General features: G+C 42.6%; 2 protein-coding genes and 1 long non-coding RNA gene across 20 annotated transcripts in view; 1 reads left to right on the top strand and 2 right to left on the bottom strand.

Annotated features, from left to right (window-relative positions):
• The window catches only part of LOC124207388 (insulin-like peptide receptor), a 37,090-nt gene extending 26,384 nt beyond the window's left edge, over nucleotides 1–10,706 (bottom strand). For 2 of the 5 annotated variants that reach the window (XM_046604811.1, XM_046604810.1), the window contains exons 1-3: nucleotides 10,420–10,647; nucleotides 5,238–5,749; nucleotides 5,017–5,152 (exon numbers count right to left, since the gene is read on the bottom strand). In XM_046604811.1, the coding sequence (XP_046460767.1) occupies nucleotides 5,017–5,152; nucleotides 5,238–5,744 (643 nt within the window). In that variant the 5' untranslated portion in view covers nucleotides 5,745–5,749; nucleotides 10,420–10,647. Of the gene's footprint in view, nucleotides 1–1,232; nucleotides 1,359–5,016; nucleotides 5,153–5,237; nucleotides 5,750–10,419 lie in introns of those variants that run through there. The other 3 variants (XM_046604807.1, XM_046604808.1, XM_046604813.1) reach the window with 3 other exon arrangements.
• On the top strand, nucleotides 1,478–3,355 carry LOC124207395. Its single transcript, XR_006879938.1, has 4 exons — nucleotides 1,478–1,541; nucleotides 1,605–1,682; nucleotides 2,022–2,083; nucleotides 2,148–3,355. It is a non-coding gene; the product is annotated as an uncharacterized LOC124207395 (long non-coding RNA).
• A 995-nt stretch (nucleotides 10,707–11,701) lies between the features above and the next one.
• Nucleotides 11,702–21,091, bottom strand: part of LOC124207396 (protein madd-4-like) — a 38,251-nt gene continuing 28,861 nt past the window's right edge. For 4 of the 14 annotated variants that reach the window (XM_046604820.1, XM_046604819.1, XM_046604821.1 and 1 more), the window contains 10 exons: nucleotides 20,960–21,087; nucleotides 20,780–20,875; nucleotides 20,276–20,625; nucleotides 18,788–19,360; nucleotides 17,108–17,309; nucleotides 16,304–16,642; nucleotides 16,042–16,190; nucleotides 15,025–15,118; nucleotides 14,796–14,849; nucleotides 11,702–12,824 (listed from right to left, as the gene is read on the bottom strand). In XM_046604820.1, coding sequence (XP_046460776.1) covers nucleotides 12,529–12,824; nucleotides 14,796–14,849; nucleotides 15,025–15,118; nucleotides 16,042–16,190; nucleotides 16,304–16,642; nucleotides 17,108–17,309; nucleotides 18,788–19,360; nucleotides 20,276–20,625; nucleotides 20,780–20,875; nucleotides 20,960–21,087 — 2,281 coding nt within the window. In that variant the 3' untranslated portion in view covers nucleotides 11,702–12,528. Of the gene's footprint in view, nucleotides 12,825–14,795; nucleotides 14,850–15,024; nucleotides 15,119–16,041; nucleotides 16,191–16,303; nucleotides 16,643–17,107; nucleotides 17,328–18,787; nucleotides 19,361–20,275; nucleotides 20,626–20,779; nucleotides 20,876–20,959; nucleotides 21,088–21,091 lie in introns of all 14 variants that reach the window. The other 10 variants (XM_046604825.1, XM_046604827.1, XM_046604829.1 and 7 more) reach the window with 5 other exon arrangements.

Genomic DNA, 21,091 nt, shown 5'->3' on the forward strand with positions numbered 1-21,091 from the left:
AAGAAATTTCTATTTGCTTGGTTTTTTTTTTAATTTTTCAACACGCCCAAGGGGAACCAGAAAAGAAAAGGCTGACATGCCAATTAACATCCGGTCTAGGAGGTTGGGCTGGATTGTTGGTATGAGGAAGAGCTGGCGGCGGCACGAATAACAATTTTCGGCGCCTATGAAATAATTTGTGCACGTACGACAACGTCTCCTGGTGGATCCTGGGGGCAATCCTGGACGATATCTATTGAGCCATCGTCTGCCCGTCACTCACTGACAGTTTCAGAAAACAAACAAACAACAAACATCATCTCCCTCCTCATCCACCCACCGACCTCCCCTTATGGCTTCGATAAGGCCGCAGATGAGAGTGGCCGGTTGCCCGGTTGGTTTGGGTGGCTGACGATGTTGGGTGACACCACAGACTCACGACGGACGGAACAGACAGACTCACGACGACACGATCGATCACAAGGCAGCAGCTCCCGCGATTCCCAAATTTTCATCTTCACCGCAACAACTTTGGGTTGTTGTTTCTGTTGCCGGCCCTCCTATCTGATTACCATTCGCAGCATTCCTGCCCATCACAACCTCCTCCTACCCTCCCGCCCGTCTCACAAATGATGGAACTTTGATCTTGTTTCGACGAATCCAAAAAGGTCAATCCGTTTTTGCATCCGTGGCGTTACAAGAATAAATTCAATTGATGCTCAAGAATTGACCCGATCTGAAACTGGGAAACTTGGAGAATTCCGGAGAAATTTTTCAATTCCGCTCGAGTACATTTTACCGATTTTAAATACCGTAGTCAATGACGCATTTGGCCATTTCTTATTTTAAAATTTTTGCCCAATAGCCAGCCCCACCCATTTCTGTGTGTTAGTTCTTGTTTTCATTTCTCGCTCCGTTCCCGTTTGTTGTTGTTGTTTGTGTCGACGTGCCAGTCACTTGTGAACCCGGAGCTTTTACGTTTCAACCTCCGGGGCACAATCAAAGTTTCAAAACAGTTCTCGTTGATCTGCTTCTTGATCTACCCAGCTAGAGAGGCCTACGTGCCATCGTCACAAATTAATGCCACGAAAAGCTTGCATGACACATGACACAATACACTACGCTTAACTTATTTACTTGTAAATAACTTCGTTTACGTGAATTTCCGTAATAAGTAACGTGAAATTAGTTTTAGTAAACTAAGAAATGAAAAGGAAAAAGAGACGATATTCTTTCCGCCTGAATTCAATTACCGGTTAGACTGGGGGAGACAGCACAGTCGAGAAATCAATCCAATTTATCTTGTCGAACCTTTTGCGTCGTACGTCTGTCCTTATTCTTTCGGCGTCTTATTGTTATTCCTTTTCTGTTTGCGTGTACTCGTGTCCTACTGTCCTTGTCTTTGAATCGATGAATCGCACCCTCATGTTTTTTGTACAGTTAAGCACAACAAAACAATTCTCAGATCAAAGTTGCCATCTTTACCGCCAGATGGCAGCGCCTGGCAGAAACAGGAAAGAAAACAAACAAACTGAATAACACCGGGGATTCGAGTTAAATAGGTAAATAAATATAGAATTTAATAAATAGCTTAATTGATTAACTAAAACAGTTTCTTCATTTAGGACACTATCACACTATAAAAAGAAAATCGAGGGTTTCTTTACCAAGAAAATACAGTCTGTTCTCAGGATTTCACAAAGGTAATAAACATTTTGCATTAGACACACGGGGGTTGGAAAGGAAACGTGCAGGTCGACTAAGCTAAGCAAAACAAATGTTATGATGGTCATTATCGATTAAGATTCGCCTATACTCCCACAACATGTTCCAGAAATGAATGACCTTGCATTGGGTGTGGTTAGTTTTAACGATTTTCACCCTTTCTAAAAACGTTTTTTACTACTTCACTAAATATCATATTCAACCTGTTATTCAGACAATTGAAACGGAATGACCATAAATTTTAGCTTCAACTTAGTAGAGTATCTTAATTCAGACATTGAAATAAATCATTAATAGTTCTTTCTACGATTAAATAGGTATACCTCAATGACTGTGGGATGACCCTCTGACAAATTGCATTCAAGTACGAATCAATAAGGTAGTCAACAATTGGATTTGCCTAAATAACTACTTGGGTTTCTCACGTTTTGCTTTTCAAACAGAAAGACACAAAGATGGTGACGAATAGAACTCTTGGCAAGATAGCAGTGATTGGAGGATTTTTCGCTTTGGGTTCAGCCAGTGTCTTCCGCTGGAAAATCGAATCGTCCATCAAGAAATCGGCCTACTTTGAGTTGGCCATCAAAGAACTTTTGGCCAGCAAGGCTGCCACCGCCGTCCTGGGCGAACCTGTTCTCGTTGGCAGCATCGATTTGGGCGATACACGAACAAACTTTTGCGATGGCCTTCAGGCCCATTTTAAAGTTTCAGTCAGAGGGCCCAAGAGTTCGGGATTCATGACCTTCGATGCCTCGAGAAATCCGCCCAGCCAGCCGGAATGGAGGTTGAACACGGTCGAGCTCACCGACAAGGAGGCCACCAAGAAACTGATGATCGTGAGCCCCACCTCTGCTGATTGAAATTCACTCTAGCCAAAAATAAATTTAAAAGTAAAAGTATAATAAAAGAAAAGAACAAATCACACATAGTCAGTTTTGTTTTTTTGAGGAGGGGTACTCATCTAAAAGAATTTATTATTCGATACCCAAATAGATGTTATATTGTACATGGTATTTTTTATTTTTTTATATTTGTCTCGTAATAAAATAAAAAAAGGAGAGGATGCAGTCGCATTTGGATTCGCCACCGGAGGGAGGGGAGGGGTATAACAATTGAATTTCTAAAACACAAAAATTCTAATTTTTTTTTTTTTTTTTTTTAGTAGCCGATATCCATTTGCGTAACTGTACAGGTCTGCATCGTCAATCTTTTATTTTTTTCTTCTTCGTGTGGGTTGTTTTCTCCTTCTTCCTTTTTTCCCATTTTGAAAAAAAAAACTTTCAACTTGACGTGAATGTTTTTTCGTTTCTGAATTCAAAATCAGAACGGGGGGAAACCAAAAAGCATTCAAATTTGTTTTTTTTTTTAGCAGGTTTTTAAAAATCACTGCAGGCACTGGGAGGAAAGATGAATACAAACGAGTCAGATATAATAATTATCAAATAAAACACAAATTTGTTTAGCGGGATTCTTTTTTCGGGGGGGGGGATAGATAAAAATGAGGGGGGGGCACGTTGCTGTCTTGTGACATACGTAATGGTATTATAGCAGGATTATTAAAACGTGATTGAATCAAGAGAAAAGAGAGGGGGGATTAGAGATTTGATTGCTGAGACTCGGGTCGTGAAAAATTTGAAAAACAAAAAAACAATCGGGGGAAACAAAAATGAAACGGAGGATTTTTGTTTTTTATAATATCTAAAAAATATTTTGTTTGGTTGATTTGCTTAATTTTCTTTAAAAACATTGATTGATTTTTAAGCCAGCAATCGGGCCACGACAGCCGACAGGATCAGCGCCATCGCAGAGGCCATCATCGTCGATCCGCTCGAATGAGGTTCTAAAATAAAAACAAAATAAAATGTTTTAATTTTAATGAGTTAATCATCTTCAAAAGGATTAACAAATCAGGCAAAAAAACATGCTCTCACAATCCATGCGCAATCTTCCTATCACAAGCTAATTGAATTCGAGCCGCTGAATTTTCAAACACGCGCGCGCGCGCGGGAAAAACCGAAAAATTCGAAAAAATTCATTTCGGTTTGATTTGTGGGGGGTTGCGATCGTGCAATCGTGCTGGCTTCTAACCTTCCGTCGCTTCATCGTAATCATCATCATCGTCGTCGTCGTCGTCGTCATGGTGATTGGTCATGGATGTCGGATGAGGACTGGATGAGGCGTGATCGTCGTCGTCATCTTCCATCTCGTACGTCGTGTCTTCCACGACGGGCGCCGCCACCTGTCGGTGGTGAGCCGATTCCTCTTCATCGTCATCTTCGTCGTCGTCGTCATCTCGGTCGTCGGCCGTGTTCTGCTGGGCCGTGTGCCCGCCACTCTTGTGGTGATCGTCTTTCTCAATCTTGACGTGTTTCACCGTTTTAGTGGCGGCCGCCGTAGCCTCTTCTTCACCATCATCATCTTCATCCTCTTCATCTTCTTCATCGTCGTCAATCGATTGCATGGCCGCCGGCCCGTCTCCCACCATCATGTCATTCCAGTCGACCTGGAGTTGATCCGGCCGATAACCCGCCATCACCAAATCAGCGTTGCCTTCCATTTCTTGGCCGCCATCTTGGCCATCGTCGTCGTGCACGAAAGCGTCCTTGATGGCCAAGTAGGTCACCACCGGCTCCTCATCTTCTTCTTTTGCCCATCACGCCAAAAAGGAGAGAGAGGAGCCATTATAAAAAGGGGGGCCCGACACACACAGTAACCCCGGCCCTTCTCAGATTGCGCACAGGTACATAACATCCACCTCATCAATCTAAAACAGCGACTTTCTCTTTTTTCTCTCTCGGCATTTTCTCTTTGAAATGATTTTTCTTTCTCCCGTTACATTTGAATTAGAGACAAAATCTGGCGAGCGACTCATCGAACGTTGCGTGTGACACACACACAACAATCGGACGCTGATGACGTCAAAGACGAAAGAGAAAAAAAAAGTGGCTGAAACAAACGATCGTGAGAAAATCACGAACGAACGAAAAGTGAAAACGGTTCGTAGAGCTCTACACGGGCAGTTAAGTTTTTTGTGTTGTGTCTGTAGGGAGGTAGATAATATCATTGGCCGCTGGCCACACCTTCACACGGCCAGCAGTTTCCTAAGATTTTTTTTGTTCCGCCGATATATCCAATTTTATTGGTTATTGCGCACGGTGCGTAATACTTATCGTATTGCTGGGCCGCCCTCGTTTCTTTATCTCTCACGCACCTTTTTTTTATTTTTTGAGGTTATATTGCACATTCTCTTTCTACTATCGCCTTTTATGGGAATTACAAAAAATATTAGAAATGATGATTGAATTTGGTTACCTCGATTTTCTGCCGCTGGCCGGGCAGAGTGCTGCTGCTGGATGCTGTTGCCATTGGATTCCTCCTCCACGTCGGCCTTGGTTTCCTCATCCACGGGTTTCAGCACGGGAATCTCCTCCTTGGGTTTCTGTAAATTCTGGTTATAAAGAAATGGGATGAATATCAATTTTTCGTCGATTTCCCAGATTCAATTTCAGATGATTTATTATTATTATTTTTACCTGTAAATCGGTGGCATCCGTGTCGACAGGCTCGACAGGTTTGGGCTCGGGTTTGGGCTCCGGCTCCGGCTCGGGTTTGGGTTCGGGCTCGGGTTCGGGTTCCGGTTTGGGTTCGGGTTCCGGCTCGGGTTTGGGCTCCGGCTCGGGTTCCGGTTGAGATTGAGGCTCCTGATAGTCGGGTTGGGCTTCTTCCTTCTCCGTTTCATCTAAAGGAATGACGATGGGAGCCGCATCGGTCGTCGTCGATGTCGTCGATGTGGTTGTCGATGTTGTTGTGGTGGTTGTTTTAATTAATTGTTTCTTGTCGGCCGAGGATGAGACGGAAGCCGAGGCCGATTGCTGGACCGACGACGAAGAAAACGAAGCCGAAACCGACGAGCTGCTCGACATGGTCTGACTGTTGGCCAGTTCGCCGGCCGGCAGGGAAACGGCCAAACCGGCCAGCAAACAGCAGACCAAAGCGGTGGCCACCGTCAATCGCCTACAACTACTTCTCGATGACGTCATTTTCTCTATTTCAAAACAAAAACAAAACAAAACAAAAACAATTGAAAACATTTCCATCGATTACGCGTGTCCGCACATTTGACACAAAAGTCCTTTTTAGGGATCGATTTTGAAATCCTGCCAGCGAATGAATCAGCCCCTTTGGCATCAGCACCCGTGACTCTGACGGTTAGAGGAGCGACACCATTTCGGTATTAACCCGTCGGGTAAAATAAAAATTTAGTTTTCCTATTTTACGGCGTCCAAAAACTCGTAAACTCTTGGTCAGTTCCTTGTTTTCTTATTTTGCTGTTAAACAAAAATGGAGGAAGAATTTATTGTCCAGCAACAAGCACACACAAAAGGGGGGAAAAAGGAAGAGGTGCACCTAGAGTACGTGTAGTATATCTACTTGGTATTTATAGTTAGGCCATTTGCGGTTGAGGTGAGTGTCGGGAGTCAGCCAAAAGCATTTGAAACGAGAGAGAGTCTATATATGTGTCTCACAAGACGCTTTTTCCCATCTTCTAGGAGAATCCGGGCCAACAGCATCTAGAAACCCTGGCCGGCTAGACTCTCTTTTATATTTACTCTAGCCGTTGTCATCCGCTGGCCAGAAATACACAAACAACAGAGACGTGGGGAGAGACAACAACAACAGCAACAACATCATTCTCTAATTTGGGATGCCAAATTCCGATGTAGCCAGCGACTACGTTACATGTACTGTGTGCCATCATAAAAATTCTTATTCCGGATCCAATAAATTGATTAAAATAAAATAAAATAAAAGAAGAGAGGGGGACCCCAATTTCATCATTATTTCGCCCGTTCCGGTCTAGTTCAACACTTTCAAACGAATGAGCGAACTGGTTGGTTGATACATACTTCCTTGCAACGCAATTTGCAGAGAAAATAGACCGTGCGATTGTGATAGAAGTAAGGCAATTGATTGGGTTAACTTGAGATGACTGGCGGTGAAAATCTAATAACACAGTCGAGTCGACAAAAAAAATTTATGTAATAATACGCGGTGCGCGCCCTCCTTTTAATTTGATTTTCTCTTCTTTCTCCCAGCTCGCTGCTGTGTTTAGCCAAAATATGTGGGTCACGACCTGCGCTGGCGGAAATGAAAAAAAATAAATAAATTTTTCCCCATTTTATTTTTAAAAAACATCTTCTTCTTCTACACCGCAAATGGTGAGCTTTTGTTGTTGGATATTTATTGAAATCTCTTCAAATATTTTTAGTCGTCGACCGCTTGACCTAATCCCCGTGGCCGTTTCCCGCCCGATAGTCTCAACCTGCTGCCGCCGTACTCTCCCGCCGATAAATATATTATCCAAACGAACGACACACACCTCTCCCTGCTGCAACAAACACACACACATGTTACAACAGTTAACCTACTTTTTTGGATGATGATTATTTTTTCGGGTGAAAAATTCCCAGGGCCCTGCGGAGTCGAAATAAAAATAAGGAAGAACTTGGGCGAGGATATTACAAAAGCCCCTGCTATTTGTTCGACATGCAAAACTATACCCACCTGTGTGTATAGTACCTACCTAATGACCTCTGTTGTCTTTTGTTCAACTCGCATTTTGAACCGTTACATTTTCAAAAAAAATAGAGTCTCTCTGACTCTCTTTGTGATTACGAGTGTCGGGAGCCTTTGACAACGGCGTGATTGCCACGCCGGGATGGACGCACACACATTTTGTCGGTTGTTTATCCACACCCATTTTTAGCTTGTGTGATTACGTCCGACATCTGTCTGATTGGGAGCGGCACGGTTTCTAATATAACGTGTCCGTTGAACTTTGATCAAACAAGTTTCTAATGGAATCCCGAAAGAATTCCGATCGACGCCAGAGGCGAATCACAAAACAAATTCATTTTTGAATGAACAATTGAAGACTTATAGTTTACACAACTGGCGATGATTGACATTTTTCATCCGGCCAAAAATTACGTCACGATCGTCCGGTCGGGACAACATTTTGGGTTTTTAGCTGGGACTCGTCCGCCAGGTGATTTTTCGAGGATGAACGACCTCTGCTGGTTGGCCGTTTTGGTGAATATGGTCACACACGGCGACGACGACGACGACGAAACGGGTCGTTACCTACTTCTCGTTAGTTTATTGCTCTCGGTCGTAATAATAACCCGTGAAACAAACCCGAAAAAAAATAGAAAATGTTGACCCGCTTTTTTCCTTCTCATTCCATCGCGCAACATTTTTTTCAGCCCATCACACTGCGTATTGGCTCGTTGCATCATTCCTTCCGGTTATGACTCATTTCGCCTTTTGCAACAACAACCCAAAAGAAATTTTTTGGGGAAGAAATAAAAATGACATCCACCCCTTGAAAAAACCTTGAAATTTAATAAAATGGCAACCGGAACTAAACCTCGTCCATCTGACGTACATTCTTATGTCATCATCACATGTTCCACCTCACTAACTAACAATTTTTTCCAGGTAAGATTTTCTGGTGTGTGTCGGCAGAAAACTCTCGGCTGATGATGATAGGAGAAACAACAACTGCTGCTGAATCCTCCACCCACCTCGAACATTCCGCCCCAGGGTTCTTATGCATGGCTTTATCACGTTAGGAGAATCTAACCTTCCTCCTCCCGGTGTAGTATAGGTTGAGCTCCTGGAGCCGTTTCTGCTTGGGAATGCTCTTCTACAAGAAGAAGAAGATGGTACGTGTATTATAACCTTGGGGACTTGTTGAACCTCATCAGCGCGAGCTATACCAACCGCCCAGGGCCAAATACACACACACAAAACACGTATGTATGCTGCGCTCCTTTTATATAACATTGGAAGAAAAACTCTCCTGTGTGTGTGTTCTAACTTGGCTGCGGTTCAAATTCTTTTATATACACAAGAGAAGACCTCAACCCAAAAAACCCGAGGCATCTCCCTCCCCCCAGCCCGTCTGGTGTATCTTCTGCCGTACCGGTCGGTGCCAGCCAGGCAGCCCCCGTGTAAAAATCAAATAAAAATGTTACGACATTATATGACGAGATTTTCTTTTCTTTCTCTCTGCACCTTTCGCCATCAGATGGTTTCTCCATCCATTTCACATTTTCATGTTGGGGAAAGAAGAAGAAGAAAGAAAATGTTTGAATAGAAACGAAGGAATGCGTGAGGCATTCCCGTATATGGCCGCAACCATCACACCATCGCAGCCGAGACGCGCAACTTTATCCAGGCGGCGGAACCTTGAATTGGGAAATTACACGCGCGGGAGTAGAGAGAGATGGTCGTCGCCTACACGAAGACGCCCGCAAACGATGAAAACAGGCACAAGGCTAAAGCAGAAGAAGAAGAAGAAGTGCAGAATAACATTGGGAAAATGGGAGAAACAGTTGGCAGCAGACGACAGCAGCAGAATAGCTGGGCGACAACATGTACTAGGTTATATCAGCTAAAATTAAACCAAAGCTCCGCTGTGTCTGCTCGGGCGAAAAAGAAAAATCTCATTTCACGGGACGACGCGGGAAATACAAAAAAGAATTCAAACAAATATTTAAAAAAAAACAAAAATTAACACCCAGTGAAAGTCAATCGTCTGCCCAACGGGATTCAGAAGATGATAATTATCCTGGAAAAAAAAAGTGATGGCGTGAGCACAGACGCTCGTGTTGCATAGACGACGCCGTCGGTCATGTGCGATTGGAGCGAATTCAACTGCAAACAAACGCCACGGGTCAATCAGCTTTCCCAAACGTTCGGGAAAAAAAAAACAAAAAATTGCGCGAGCGGGAAATCAATTATAAAAAAAATGAAGAAATCAAAACCAACAAACCAACCAAAAAATTTAAGTGGCTAGACACTCAACTCACGCCTTCACAGCCCGTCAGGCAGAAAACTCAAAAATACTAAAAAAGAGAAATTTTTTCGGCGTTTGGTAAAGACTATCCAACAAAATGTTTGTCCAGCATTTCTTTCCGGCTGGTCTATTCACCTGTCGTATTTCCAGTCAATTGAGAAAACAAACAGCAATATTCCTTGGACCGTCACTTTGTCTATAGTGTCTCAATTTTTCTTTTTAATTTGAATTGAATGAAAAACATTTTGTTTGCGGTGCTTGATTAGCATATGATAAAGAGAGACGTGAAAGCGCGTTCGACACACAAAAGAGAGGTATGCCAATGTTAGAGACGGTCTAGTGTACAAGAGCGTGTGTCTTTCTCTGGCCTGAGCAGCTTTCGATTTCTATTTTTGAGGGACACCTATAGAAATGAGCCAGGCAAAGAGAGAGAGAAACAAAAAGGGTGTGGGGAGCTGATCGGAGAAAATCCCACGGTCTTTTTATAGCATTGCAAAGGTAAGAGAAGAATAAAAAATAAAAGAATTTGGTTCTAGCTTAGAGAAAATAAAAGGGGGGGGGGATATTATTATTCAACTAGGTGGTGATGGTGGTGGTACGTATCTTTTCTCTTTTCTGTGGGGGGGAGAGAGAGAGGCGCCTAGAGTGTTTTTTTACGTCAATTTTTCTTTAGTCTATAACTTTCAAACCCCCCCCCCCCCACATACACATTCCTTTTGTGTAATATATAACTAAACACTGGGGGTAAGGTGTCGCCAACGGCGAGAATAATTTGAATTTCTTTTTCTATTCCCAAGTTATTATTAATTCGAAATTTAGGGATGGAATTTTCTGGGCTTGTCGTCTCTTACCTGCTGTTGAGATTTCGGTCAAGTTGAGTTGTCTCCAACCGCCTTTTCAGTTTAACCAAATTCCTAACACAATCGAAAGAGACACACGGACAACTTTAGAGAAAAGATGCACACGACCACACGTTTTAAATTTTTTTAAATGAATTAAAACAAAAAACACACTTTTGGATTAAAATTAAAGTGGATGAGAGTGGAGAGAGAACACACCTGGCACCTAGGAGCAACTGGTTGATAATGGACACACGGCGAAGCGCTCCGGGTTTTCGCCTTTCCCCCCCACCTTCTCCTTTACCACTCCTCCTCCTCCTATCCAGCAATAGACTCAACAACACACGCAACAACCAACGAACGAACGTGGAAAGAAAAAAGAAAAAAAAAACGAGCGGAGGAGAATGGCGGGCGGCGTTATTTCTTAGCCAGGAGCAACTTCTCTTTTTTCGTAACACACGAAAGAAAAAGAAAAAGAAGTGTGTGTACACTAAGCGCCAAGCCAAAGAAAATTTTTAAAAAAATCTTTTGAAATTCCAAACATTAAACAAAAAAATTATTTTTTATAAAATTTTAACATTTTTTTTTTTTTATTATTTTGGCAGGTGACGATTTCACTGGAAAATGCGGGAAATAAATTTTTTTTTTTAATATTCCGCCCGCATTTATTTTGTCTCGCTTCATTTCCTCTTTTGCCAATTTCGTAATAGGCCAAACAAATTATATTTTTGTTTTTTAAGAAGAAAAGTTTTAACTAGAAAGCAGCTCAAAGTCGAAATGTGTTCACCGGAATTAGTTCAGTCAGTTGTATATAGCAAGCAGCAGCCCAGCGTTTGCGTTTGCTTCATTTTCTCACGCTAGTTTGACGGTCGGGAATAATATAATAGAACGAAAAAAAAAAATTTGCGGTGAAAAGAGAACGGCCTCTACTATATACTACAGTACACAGACTATTTAGAAAAAAAGAAAAATAGGGATCGAACAAACTGGGTCGTCGGGCTAATGAATTATCATCACCCGATGAGAAACTTTGGGGGTTGCCGAATGATTTGTTTCGTCAGAGAAGAAGAAAAAAGAAAAATTCTCCCATTTTGCGGTTAATAGTTGTCGAGGGATCGTTCATTATAGATCGGCCGTATTACGTATAGTAACTCGGCCGTTTGCCTTGACAATTGAGCGTGAGAAACTCTCCCACCTTTTAGCCGACATTCCCCCGGCCACCAAAACTCTTACCGAAAAATAAAATTTTTGCCCATTTGTCGTTTGAAAAATAATTTCTTTTTTTAAGAATAAATAAGAAAAAAAAGGAAATGTATTGATCTTTTTTTCTGACACACAATAGTCTGGGCTTGTATAACGGCACATATCTCAATCAATACACACAAAATATTGGTGGGATTACAAATGAAAAAAAATTTCTGTTTGACGGGGGGAATGTATTATTATTATTATTATATAACTTAAAGAAAAATTGGAAATTCGCTACGGATGTCTTGTGTGTGTGGATAATATAACGGGAGAGAGTTTCCTTTTTTTATTATTAAAAATTCTATGGCCGATGATGTCAACAACGATGGTCGAGCCTCGGGAAATGATTCTACTAGGAAAATCTCAAAAGAAGAAAAAAGAAGGTTCTGTGTTGCAACATTTGCGGAAGAAGGAATAATAATGAAGAATTTTTTTTCATTTTGGCCGGGAGAAAGTGCAAATGGCCCATTCTCTCCTTTTTTATAAGATGACGAGGCTCGTCCCCGAGAGAGAGGAAAAAATGACGAAGCGAATTCTCAACTTCACAATCATTGAGGAAAAGAAAATGTTATTTATGTACATCAAGAAAAGGGAATTAAAAATTAGTATTTTTTGGATGGGGGGGGAGAGGAGAAGGATATACGACGCGTTCGTTGTATCTAAAAAAAGACCCGGGTCAGTGGGCCAATTCCAAATGGCACACATGGAGGAATTATATTTATTTTTAAAATTGAAAAATCAAATGGAAATGAATTAAAAACGAGAGAATTTTGTCCGGAGGGTTGACATGACTTTTTTGTTTCTTATATCGAAGAAGAAAATGAATTGATGTTGAACAAAAACAATGGCGTTTAACTCTAAATTAAAAAATGTCTACGAGAGATGAGATGTTGTTGGTGGTGGTGGTGGTTGTTTCTTGTCGGTGGGAACTTTTTTGTGATGATGATTTTTCTTCTTCTTGTTGTTGTTGTTGTTGGATTTCTTATTCTTGTCGTTGGCCAGTGTCCGGCTGAGATGATCCGTTTCTTTCTTGTCGGCGGGTTTGGTCGGGATGGGCGGCTGGGCATTTTGGCACGTCTGACAGCAGTGCTGACGGTAGCGCGGGATGTAGCACAGCTCCAGTGTCTGGACTAGGCCGCAGTAGCTCGACTGGTCCCGGCACTGCCCACCTGCGTTTACCAAAAATCAAAATGATTCAACTCAAAAACATCCAACAACCATAGAAATCAAAGGAGGAACGAAAAATGTAGAAAGAAGAAGAAGAAGAAGATGAAACGTGACTAATAATGAGAAATGCCGAGAGTGGGCGTCAACTACAGTCAATCAGTCGACCGTGAATCTCTAGTTGCGTTTGCAGCAACGACAACATCGGGATGGGATGGTGGTCGCTCGGTGGTACAACCGAAAATCGTGATGGATATTTTTCTCTCTCTATCCCCCCACCATTTCTTATATATATTTTTGATGATGGATGAAATCTAAATGTGGGTTGAACACGACGGCACGCTCGGATGAACACAGACACAAAAGTAAAAAAAAGATGAGGCCGGTCTTTTTTCGATGACTTACTACTAACGTCAATCCCGACGAAAACCTCAAGAAAGAAATAAGAAAAGAGTCTCATCACATCATCATTGTGTGTAGAGTTTTTGCAGAGATTTTTTTACAGTTTTTTTTTAAAGATCGAATTCGATCGTTGCGGTCGAACGGGAGCGGACAGGTGCGTCAGCCGGCCGGCAGATTTATTTTGATTTTATTTGAGAAGTTTTTTCCCCGTGACAAATCAGAGCGGCACACCCGACAAATCTATTCCACAGCCGATTGCGCATTTTCCCTGTCGACTTTGTCGGTAATTCCTTTGGAAATAAAAAAAAAGTACGCAATCGATTAAAATAAATCGAGAGAAAATATGAATTTTCCTTTTTTCTTTTTTTAAAATTCCCGCCACGATTTTCCATCGGGTTTATGGTCCGCCTTTTTCGTTTGTCGAATCCAATTCATCACGATCCACGATTGCTAATAATTCACTCATCACAATACAACTCCCCCCCTCTCTCTCTACCTCTCTTATAAAAAGTCTTATATAACATTTCCCGACACACATTTCATCTTGTTTTTATCATCTCCTGGCGGCGAAATGAAATTTCACCGGCGCCAGAAAAAAACACCCAAAATAAAAATAATAAAAAAAAAACTTACTTCCTCATTCCCCTCATCAGCCAACAACAACAACAAAAAAAAGTTGTTGTAATCACGAAAAAAAAAAAACCATATCATCCCTCCCCCCCCCTGCCGCCATCACGGATTTAGACGATTAAAGTCTCTCACACGACAGCAGAGAGAGACAAGACTAATCAAGGCGTTGTTGTAGCGTATGGATAAAAAAGAGAATTATACAGCCTTCCTTCCCTCTGTCATTATGACTATCATCATCAAAGTGATGATGATCCAAACCCCGACGAGAGATAGAGAGAATACGCACACACGGCCGATATCACCAGCGCCATCTGACAGCGTGAAAACTCAACCGGATTTAAAAAAAAATTCGGCGTTCATTTCATTACACACGCTTAAAATGGGGGGATTCAAACCCAATCAGATTCGCGTTCATCGCGTAGTCTTATTTATTATTTAATTTTTTTTAAAATTCGTTTAAGTTGAAGACGTTCGTGAAGAATAAAAACCCAACGTCCCGTGCCGGATCTAATGAATAGCCGAAATCCCCGCGGGAGAGTTTCTCCCGTACACGCACCCCTCGGCAAATGGGGGGGGGGGAAGGGGGTATAAGGAAAAACGACACACGACCAAAGAGGACAACAACAACAGCAACAACAACAACAACATGTAATATAAATAATCCATCCCGGAAAGGTAATTAAAATGGCGCACACGCCAAATGAGAAGAAAGAGAAAAGAGCCGCAATGGATTAAGTACCGCACGCACTCCTGCCAATTAAGGCAGAAGAAAGAAGAAGTTCAACAGATCCCGTCAGAGGGCAAGGTCAAATTCTAAATCTAATGCCATAACAACCACCGCGCGGTTGAGATGTAATAATCATTAATTATTTGAACTCGGGAAAAGGTGAGGTCATTTTTGAAATGAAATAAAAGTTAAAAGGAGAATGAAATAAACAACTTACGTTGAGGGCACGGAGGTCCCCGACAGGGACGCGTTACGGGTAGTCTAGGCAATTCTACACAATGTTTTCGAATTGGGGTGTGTCAGAGTGTGAAGGAAAAATTTGGCGGGTGATTTGAAAAAAATTTTTAAAAATAAAAAGGAGAAAAAGGTTAAAAGAAAATGTTGTAGTTAATCAAATCAAAAGCCAATTCAAATGAAAAACTAAAAATGAAAATTTTAAAAAATACCGGCGCAGGCCATTCCAGCGGGAGATTCGGTGCCGTACCAAACGCAGCGCAGGAGTCGCGATTGGTGGCCCACAGAGTCGCAAGTAGCCGAGCACTATATAACACGTGGCGTTTCCATGGCAACCCAAATTTGGAAACAACAACAAGGAGAAGGAGAAGACAAAAAAAAAAAAGGGATTCCACACAAGAAACAGAGAAAATGTCACGCCAAAAAGAAAGAGAAAATCAATAATTGGCATTCTAATTATTTCTGACAAATCAAAAATCAAAACCGGAATTTTTCTTGAATCATTTTTCTTTTGAAAAATAGGAGGCGCAGATTACGAATCAAAAGTTGACTGGGTCAATTATACGCTTAGTCGCTTAGACCAGTCCAACGGCCTCTAAATGTTTCATTTTCCCAGTAGTAAACCGAAAGTGTTTCTGGTCTTATTTCTCCCGAATATTCACGACGGACAATAGGATTTGGAAAAAAAAAGAAAAAAAACTGGACAAACGAGATTGCAGTAAGTAAGAAACTTTCACGAGCTGTCCCGTACGGTCTCAATCCTACACCACCATCCATCTCAATCTGACGTCACATCTTTTTTTTCTAAAAGACCAAGCTTTGCGTGAAAAATGCAACGCCATACTCCCCCCCCTCCAAGCCTCAAGTCAAGTTTCATAATCGTCAAAAAAGTTGTTTCGTTTGTTTCTCTCTCTGGCGCAGGTGAAAAAGGAAATAAAAATAGGAGAAAAGAATCAAATGAGTTAAAAGAGAAAAGGGGCGACTACTACTGGAATGATTATGAATGTGTGTGTGTGTGTGTAAACTACTGCATAATACATGATCTAACCACACCTTTTTATTTTTAAATAGAAACTGTTACGTGTTGTTGTTGTTGTTGCTGTTGTTGTTGCCCAGGCATGAATAAGTCAACTACTACTACTACTACTATACAACTAGACTTTTTTTTCGGGCCGGTTGATAATGTAAAACGAGAGCGAAATGTTGGAAGAAAAAACATCGTGACTCACGTGAGACCAGTCGGAGACTTTCCAGGCGCCCCGACAGTTCTCGTTGAAGCATTCACGCTTCTGTGACGGCCTGTCACGATCGCTGCACAGGATGGCGTCCAGCAAAGTCCCGTTGTCCATGACGCAGTCCAGTTGCCTCTTTTGCAGCGCTACAAATGAAATGAAACGAAATGAAATGGAAAGAAATTCCGGTTGGATGCAGGAGATGGCGTGATGGACAACCGCAATTCCAGCAAAATGGCTTTTTCTTTTATTATTATACCCGTGTTCCAGGTGAAGCAGCGTGATTGATGGCACGGAGTCCACGATCCGGCCACCCAGTGAGGGCAAGTATCCAATCCGCATTTCTGGACGGTGGCCGGCTGTCTGTTGTTGTTGCTGCTGCTGGCCAAAGTTGAAGGTTTGGTGGCATCGGCAGTGTCGGGATTGGCCAGTCCGGCATCCTCGCAGAGACTGGCCTCGACCGATTTGGTGACGTTATTGTGGCGGACGATGCACTGGACGGCTCTCACCTGGAAGCCGCTCCCGCCGCACGTTTGCGAACACTTTGACCAGGGCGTCAGGAGCCATTCAAACTTCAAGCTGTCCGCTTTCCCTTTTTCTAGACACAAAAACAAACAATGGGTCACAAAACAAATTTATCACGAAAAAAATAAAAATGGCAACTGGACGTGAAAAAATAAATATTTCGGCCCGTCTTTTTTTTTCTAAAAAATCGCCCGTCACGCTTTCTCTTGCCATTCCCGGGCAATTGGGTTTCTATTGACTCGAAACACACAACTATTTACTCACTACATTAACACGGGGCCCTCCTCCCCACCTTAGCCGGCCAGCAAATAGAAAGAAAAAGGAGGTTAACGGCGGGGGATTTGAATATTCAATTTACTAAAAAAAAGTTCCGCCATTTTTCTGATACCTGTCGACGAGGTAATAAAAGAAAAGTGGGCTAACTGGTGGTTGGAAAATTGTTTTTTTTTTTTTTTTTGACCGCGCTACATATATTGTCACATTATTATTATTATTATTATTACGACGATGATGGTTGTTATTATTATTATTATTATACCTTTGGCCGAAATAACGGAAGAGCTGCTGGTGGCCGGATCGCTGACGGATTTTTTAGCGCCGCCCATTTTCTGCTGGTGGTGGCCCGGCGAAGCGTTTCTCAATTTCGACCGTTGACTGTTGTGGCGACCGCTGCTGCTGCTGCTACTGCCGGACGGTTTGCTGTTCTTCTTGGACGACGACGGCGACTGTTCCGGCTGTTGCTGTAAAGGCCAGAGAAGCTGTTCTATTCGTTATGCGAGCAAATAATGGGTGGCGGGAAAATTAAAAAAAAAAGTGGGAAAAAAGAAAAGAAATAGACGCGCACAATCATTCCGAAATGAAATTTTCAAAAAATTAAAAACGGGACGGACCAGACGAATTTTTTGTGTCAACAAAATAAATGAACAACATTTCCGTCTCTCTCTAATCAAACCGAAAAATAAAATCGACACATGCGCGACGACGACACGGATTTTTTTTCGCGGATTTAAAAAAAATAAAAATAAATTCCGCGCGAAAATTCAAACGAAAAAAATTTGAAAAAATAAATTTTTTTGGTGAGAAAAAAATGACGGACGAAAGAAACCTTGAAGGTTCTCTATATATATTATCTTGATTTTGCTCCAATTCCAGTCAACTTCCTTCTTCTTTTTTTCTTCCTTTTTCAAACATAAACGCAGTCAGCCGAATCATAAACACAACCACACGCCAAACACACACACACAAGAGTTTTCGGAAAAATAAGAAAAAAAGTAGACACATCCATCAGCAGCAGCTCTCGATCAATAATAACACGTAAAATTATTAATTTCTCGTTTTTTTTTTCTGATTTCAGCTAAAATGTCATCAACATGCCGAAATTTTTGGGAATTAAAAATAAAAAGTAATTGGTAATTTGAAAAAAAATTGGTAACACACAAATTAGAAATTCAGCACTAATATATTCATCAATCAATCATGATCGGCATCAATCACCCGCCATTTTTAAATTTTTCTTTCACTGGAAAAGGGGTGGGGGGGGATTTGGTAAAAAAAATTTGGGAATTTAATAAAAAAAATTTGTTTGGGAAATTCAAATGTGAAATTTTTTAAGATCACGACTAAATCTCCCCCACCCCACCCCATTTTTTGTTTGGTTTCACGTCATTCATTTGTTTCACGATTTTTTTTCTTTTTATAAAAATTGGCAAATGTTTGAAAAAACTTCCTTCCTTCCTTCCTTCCTCCCCCACTGGGTTGACTCCCCCCCCCCTACTTACTCATCAAATCCTCTACAAATGTATACAACAGATAATGACGAAAGTAAATCTTATATTATATTATATGTAAAATATTATCATGGGAAATTGTTATTGTTAATATACAGCCGAGAGAGTTGAAAAGGAAAAGAAAAATGAATAAGAGATAAGTAGATAATAATATAATATTGAAGTAATTAATCGCCCTCTTTGTTTGTTAAAAATTTAAAAAGTTGAATATTTAATTATTTAATGAAGAGGGAGGAAATTAAATTAAATTAAATAGAGAAGAGGGTTGGGTGGTGGTTGGTGGGTGGGTGGGGCTGTGATGTCGATCATGCGAGTATCTGAAATCGAGAAGCGGCAGCCACGACCACGACGGAGACGATGGCGAGCAACGGACGATGACGAAGACGGCCGAGTAGCCAAGGAAGACTCGCCCAGCACACGGGCCATCTCACCTGGACCAGTCCGGCAAGGAGCAATTGGAAATAAGGTGGAGACGGCGAAGGGCGGCCAGAGCTGCCCGAACGGGCCGCTCCGTCGCCGGCCGCCCGGTTGCGGCTCTTATTGCTGCCGTTGTTGTTGTTGTTGCCCGCCGCTTTGGCCGGCGTCGCAGGTGCTGGCGCGTACGTCGGGATGCGGTTCGACTGACGCGATTGGCCACCGCCACCACCACGACCCGATCCTCCGGGATCTTGTCGCATAGGATCGATAGTCCCCCACCAGTTTTGAGTTGGCCAAAAAGTCGGAATGGGATCGATGCGATCCGGCCAGTTACTGCTGGCCACTGTTCCACTTTCCGGACGGGATGGCCGGTAGTAATCGTCCCGGTCGTCATCTTCTTCTTCTTCTTCCTCATCAACGTCGTCGACATCGACACTGGCGGAAGTTGTGGCCGCCGGAACTTCCGTCGTCGTCGTCGTTGGAGTCGTTGTGGTTGTGGTCGGAGTCGTTGTGGGGGGCGGACTGGGCGGCTGGGTGGTCCGCGCACGTGTCACGTAAGTGAAGTGAGGAGTTTGGCGGTGCCAATCCTTTTTATTTTGGTTTTTTTTATTTTTATTTTAAATTTGTTGTCGCATTTTTGTTTGTTTTGTTTTTGTTTGAGCGATTGCGGTTTGTGTTTTAGTTTGTTAACCGGCCGACAGATGGATGCCGACAAATGAGCAGCGTCCAAATAGAGAGAAGGTACACAGACAAGAATCCACATTTCACCTCGTTAGATAATATTCATCCGGTTATTTTAGTTCAATCAAAAATAAATTTCAAAAAATTCAAACAAGATCATGTATACGCGCGCGTGCGTGTTTTGTTTGTCGTGCAAGAGCCCCCGGGCGCCGGAATTTGAATTTTAAAAAATTAAATCAAATAAAAATATCGAAAAGTTTCGGACGGAATCGAAAAAATAAATCAACTTTGGATGCCGGAATAATTCCGGAACACGAGAGCCGAGTTGTCTACAAGCCGCCGGGGCTCACAAATGATATCAAAGTTGCCCAGCCTTTTTGGCCCAGCTGCTGCCCTATATGTAACTGTGTTGTGTGTGTGTCTGGTACACATCTAAAGTCATTTCCATCCATTCGCCGACGGATAGAAAATGGTCTGGTGGACTACGACAACAACGACGACGTGCTCTGCGCTCCATCTGTCACGACAAAAAGTTTGCTAGAGACGGCCAGACGGCCGGCCGCCCGTCTGCAACTCCATTATTCACAACGGCATCAATTCTCAAAAACCGCGCTCAATTCAATTGCCCAATATTCCATGCCCTTCCTTGTCCGTCCGGATGTAAAACGAAAAGAAAATTCCATTCCCCCTCCCTCCCCTCCCTTTCCGTCCCAAAGGATTCGATCCTTTTTCCCATTTTGTTGTTGGCAAAAAGATAAAAGGATCGAAAGAAGAAAAGGGGGGAAAATTGTCCAGTGAGAAAATGTGAGCGGCGGACGTACCTGATCCTGGTCGGAGAAATGAGGTCCGGTCGATCCCGACACAAAAGTCTGGTCCGGCCGGCCGGCCGATTTGAAGCGATGATCAAAGTTGTTTTTGATTTGGCCAGCGTGGCCGTTGGCCAGGCTGTTGCCTTTCATCTCTTTGATGACGTCGTCCTCTTCTTCTTCCTCCTCTTCGTCTTCCCATCCGCCGGCCGCCGGATTCGACGATCCAGCAGCCCACGAGGATCCGCCGCCGCCGCCGCCGGAAGAAGAACCAGGACGCTGCGACAGCTCGTCCGTCAGCGTCTGCTGGACCCGCTGCTGTTGCTTGACGTGACCGTCGACCTTTGATCGATTTCCGCCGGCCACTGGATCGATCCATCAGACAAAAAAAGGGGGGGGAACAAGTCGCTCGTTAAACCTCATCAATCCAGCGCTTCCGGCCCACACACACACAATCTCGAACCAAATTTCTTATCGTGCGAAATAATAAAATCAAATAGAAATCACAAAAATTCCTACCGGGACTGCTGGGCGATTCCCAGTCACTATCAGGATTGTTGGGTGTGGTCGGAGCCGGCCTGACGGTCACTGTGATGTTCGCCACACTTCTTCCAGCTGGCCAAACCAAACCAAAATTAATGAATCAAACATTTTTCATCCGCTTTTAATTGAAATAATTCAAAAAATTCCGGAATTTACCGATGCAGGAATAGACTCCGCTGTCGCTGAAGGTGGCGTCGCGGATGCGGAGCATCCCCTTCTTGTTGAGTTCGTGTTTGGGATTCTTGACCAGCAGAATGTGATCCTTCATCCAGCTGATTTTAGACCTGC

The sequence above is a fragment of the Daphnia pulex genome, chromosome 11 (genome assembly GCF_021134715.1).
Source record: "Daphnia pulex isolate KAP4 chromosome 11, ASM2113471v1".
Classification (NCBI taxonomy): domain Eukaryota; kingdom Metazoa; phylum Arthropoda; class Branchiopoda; order Diplostraca; family Daphniidae; genus Daphnia; species Daphnia pulex.